This window comes from Lucilia cuprina, chromosome 6 (genome assembly GCF_022045245.1).
Source record: "Lucilia cuprina isolate Lc7/37 chromosome 6, ASM2204524v1, whole genome shotgun sequence".
Classification (NCBI taxonomy): Eukaryota; Metazoa; Arthropoda; class Insecta; order Diptera; family Calliphoridae; genus Lucilia; species Lucilia cuprina.
Window position 1 is genome coordinate 11,297,108 of NC_060954.1, and position 2,578 is coordinate 11,299,685.

Here is a 2,578-nt window from a genome sequence, read left to right on the forward strand (position 1 = left end):
CTATAGACTAGACTATAGACTAGACTAAAGACTAGACTATAGACTAGACTATAGACTAGACTATAAACTAGACTATAGACTAGACTATAGACTAGACTATAGACTAGAATTTAAACTAGAATATAGACTAGACTATAGACTAGACTATTGACTAGAATATAGACTAGACTATAGACTAGACTATAGACTAGACCATAGACTAGACTATAGACTAGACTATGGAATAGACTATAGACTAGACTATAGACTAGACTATAGACTAGACTATAGACTAGACTATAGACTAGACCATAGGCTAGACCATAGACTAGACCATAGACTAGACTATAGACTAGACCATAGACTTGACTATAGACTTGACTACAGACTTCCACAAAGACATACGTTTAAAAAAGGCCCCTTTAAAAATAAAAACCGCAAGAAAACTAAATTCTTTCCTTTTATAAATATTTATATTTTTATATACTGACGAGTTGGTTTAACAAACCATAAAAAAAAACAAAAAAAAAATTTGGAAAAAAATTTGAAATCTAGATTAGGATATTTAAAAAATAATTATTTAAGACAATTTTATTGCTATAAAATTAAAAAAAGAAACTCAAATTATAAAAAAGTAAAATAAATATTATTACACATTAAATAAAACACACGACAACGAGGACACTCTCATAAATAGTGCCAAATAAACCAAATGGCAAATGCAACACCCAAAACCAAATCCATGGGCAATACCAATTTACCCTTCTGAGACTCTTCGATGCGAGAATGCTCAATAATGCGACGAGCGCAACGCATCCATTGATTTATTGAAATGGCTTCGGGTGAGGAGAATTCATATTCCTCCTTAGCGGAACTATGTGTATTTGTTGAACTACCCGACAAAGAGGCAGCTTTCGTTAATAGGGTTATATTCTTAGAGGTATTAAGCTTTAATTCTATTGTATCCCAAGTATACGAATGCTTAAAGGCTAAACGACGTTTACGCACTTCGGTGCACAATAGACACTGATCGAAGAGGAAAACTTTAGAGTGGAATTTTTTACGTGATCTATGATTATAGGCATCGAATTCGGTGGAACGTCTAAAGGAACCCAATTGATCGAGATGGAGCTGGAAATATAAGTACAAGGGTATTTATAATGGTTTGATATAATGATGTCCTTGAAAACATACCTCGGGAGGTATTTCCTCTATGCAGTGTATCTCTTCCGATTGATTGACTACCTCTAACAGACGACGCATGCGTGTCTCTAATTTACACAATGAAGCCAAGACGGGCTTACAATTAATACCACTTTTATAGAATTCCTAGAAAGAAATAAAAATTTGTTTTTCATCGTTATTAGGCAAATAAATTTTACACTCAATTACTCACATTTATTAACTGTTGTAATAAGAGCGGATATCGGGTCAGTCTTTGTATGGGTTGTACTAGGAAACTATCAATGCCTAAACGATCATTGATCTCATTTTGATAATTTTGGAAAAATTCTCGATTTTCTTTGCGCAATTCCAAAGATGTCTTCTTGTGCATGGTGAAGGTTATATAGCAATAAAATTGATTTTTCTATAAAGATAATAAAACATAAAACAATTTTAAAATTTAGAAAAAAATTAACTTGCTTTAACAGATCTTGTCTCCGTTATTATTTGATTAATAAAAAATTAAGTTATTTTACTTAAATCTTTCTTTCCAATTTAACTCCCTTAATAGTTCAGTGTCTTGACTTAAGAATCTAATCATTCTATAATTTTCCTATGTAAATTTCTGAGGCCATACTCTACTACATATTGCAACAAATACAATTTATAACGTAATTTAGTCTAAATGCAAATACATATAATTTTTACATATTTATAGCACAAATATATGAGTAAACTACATAAAATATATTTTTATGCATACTTAGATATGAAACATAAATCTCAAACAACAGTGAAAAATAAAACTGAATATGGGAAAAACTATTTTGCAACAAAACAGTTTTGTAAAGCAAATTGTTACACTAAAATAAAACATTACAAATTTTTACATTATAACAGTTTAATATTAAAAAGTTTTATAGTATAACAGCTTTATATCAAACATTTTTAAAGTATAACAACTTTATTAAACAGTTATTAAACAGTTATAGTCTAGTCTATAGTCTAGTCTATAGTCTAGTCTATAGTCTAGTCTATAGTCCAGTCTATAGTCTGTAGTCTAGTCTATAGTCTAGTCTATAGTCTAGTCTATAGTCTAGTCTATAGTCTAGTCTATAGTCTAGTCTATAGTCTGTAGTCTAGTCTATAGTCTAGTCTATAGCCTAGTCTATAGTCTAGTCTATAGTCTAGTCTATAGTCTAGTCTATAGTCTAGTCTATAGTCTAGTCTATAGTCTAGTCTATAGTCTAGTCTATAGTCTAGTCTATAGTCTAGTCTATAGTCTAGTCTATTGTCTAGTCTATAGTCTAGTCTATAGTCTAGTCTATAGTCTAGTCTATAGTCTAGTCTACAGTTTAGTCTATAGTCTAGGTCAGTCTATATTCCATTCTATAGTCTATTCTATAGTCTAGTCTAAAGTCTAGTTTATAATCTA

General features: G+C 30.4%; 1 protein-coding gene across 1 annotated transcript; it reads right to left on the reverse strand.

The window, feature by feature from the left end:
* Window positions 1–543: 543 nt before the first annotated feature.
* On the reverse strand, window positions 544–1,566 carry LOC111686425 (pleckstrin homology domain-containing family G member 3). Its single transcript, XM_046954761.1, has 3 exons — window positions 1,376–1,566; window positions 1,174–1,308; window positions 544–1,110 (listed from the first exon to the last, which is right to left on the reverse strand). The coding sequence occupies exons 1-3, from the start codon at window positions 1,532–1,534 to the stop codon at window positions 667–669; spliced, it is 738 nt and encodes a 245-aa protein (XP_046810717.1). The 5' UTR covers window positions 1,535–1,566; the 3' UTR covers window positions 544–666.
* Window positions 1,567–2,578: the final 1,012 nt, after the last annotated feature.

Coding starts and splice junctions, on each gene's coding strand:
- LOC111686425 (XM_046954761.1), bottom strand. CDS start 1,534: ATGCACAAGAAGACATCTTTGGAATTGCGCAAAGAAAATCGAGAATTT. Junction 1,309..1,375: donor TATTACAACAGTTAATAAAT/GTGAGTAATTGA, acceptor ATTTCTTTCTAG/GAATTCTATAAAAGTGGTAT. Junction 1,111..1,173: donor TAGAGGAAATACCTCCCGAG/GTATGTTTTCAA, acceptor TTATATTTCCAG/CTCCATCTCGATCAATTGGG.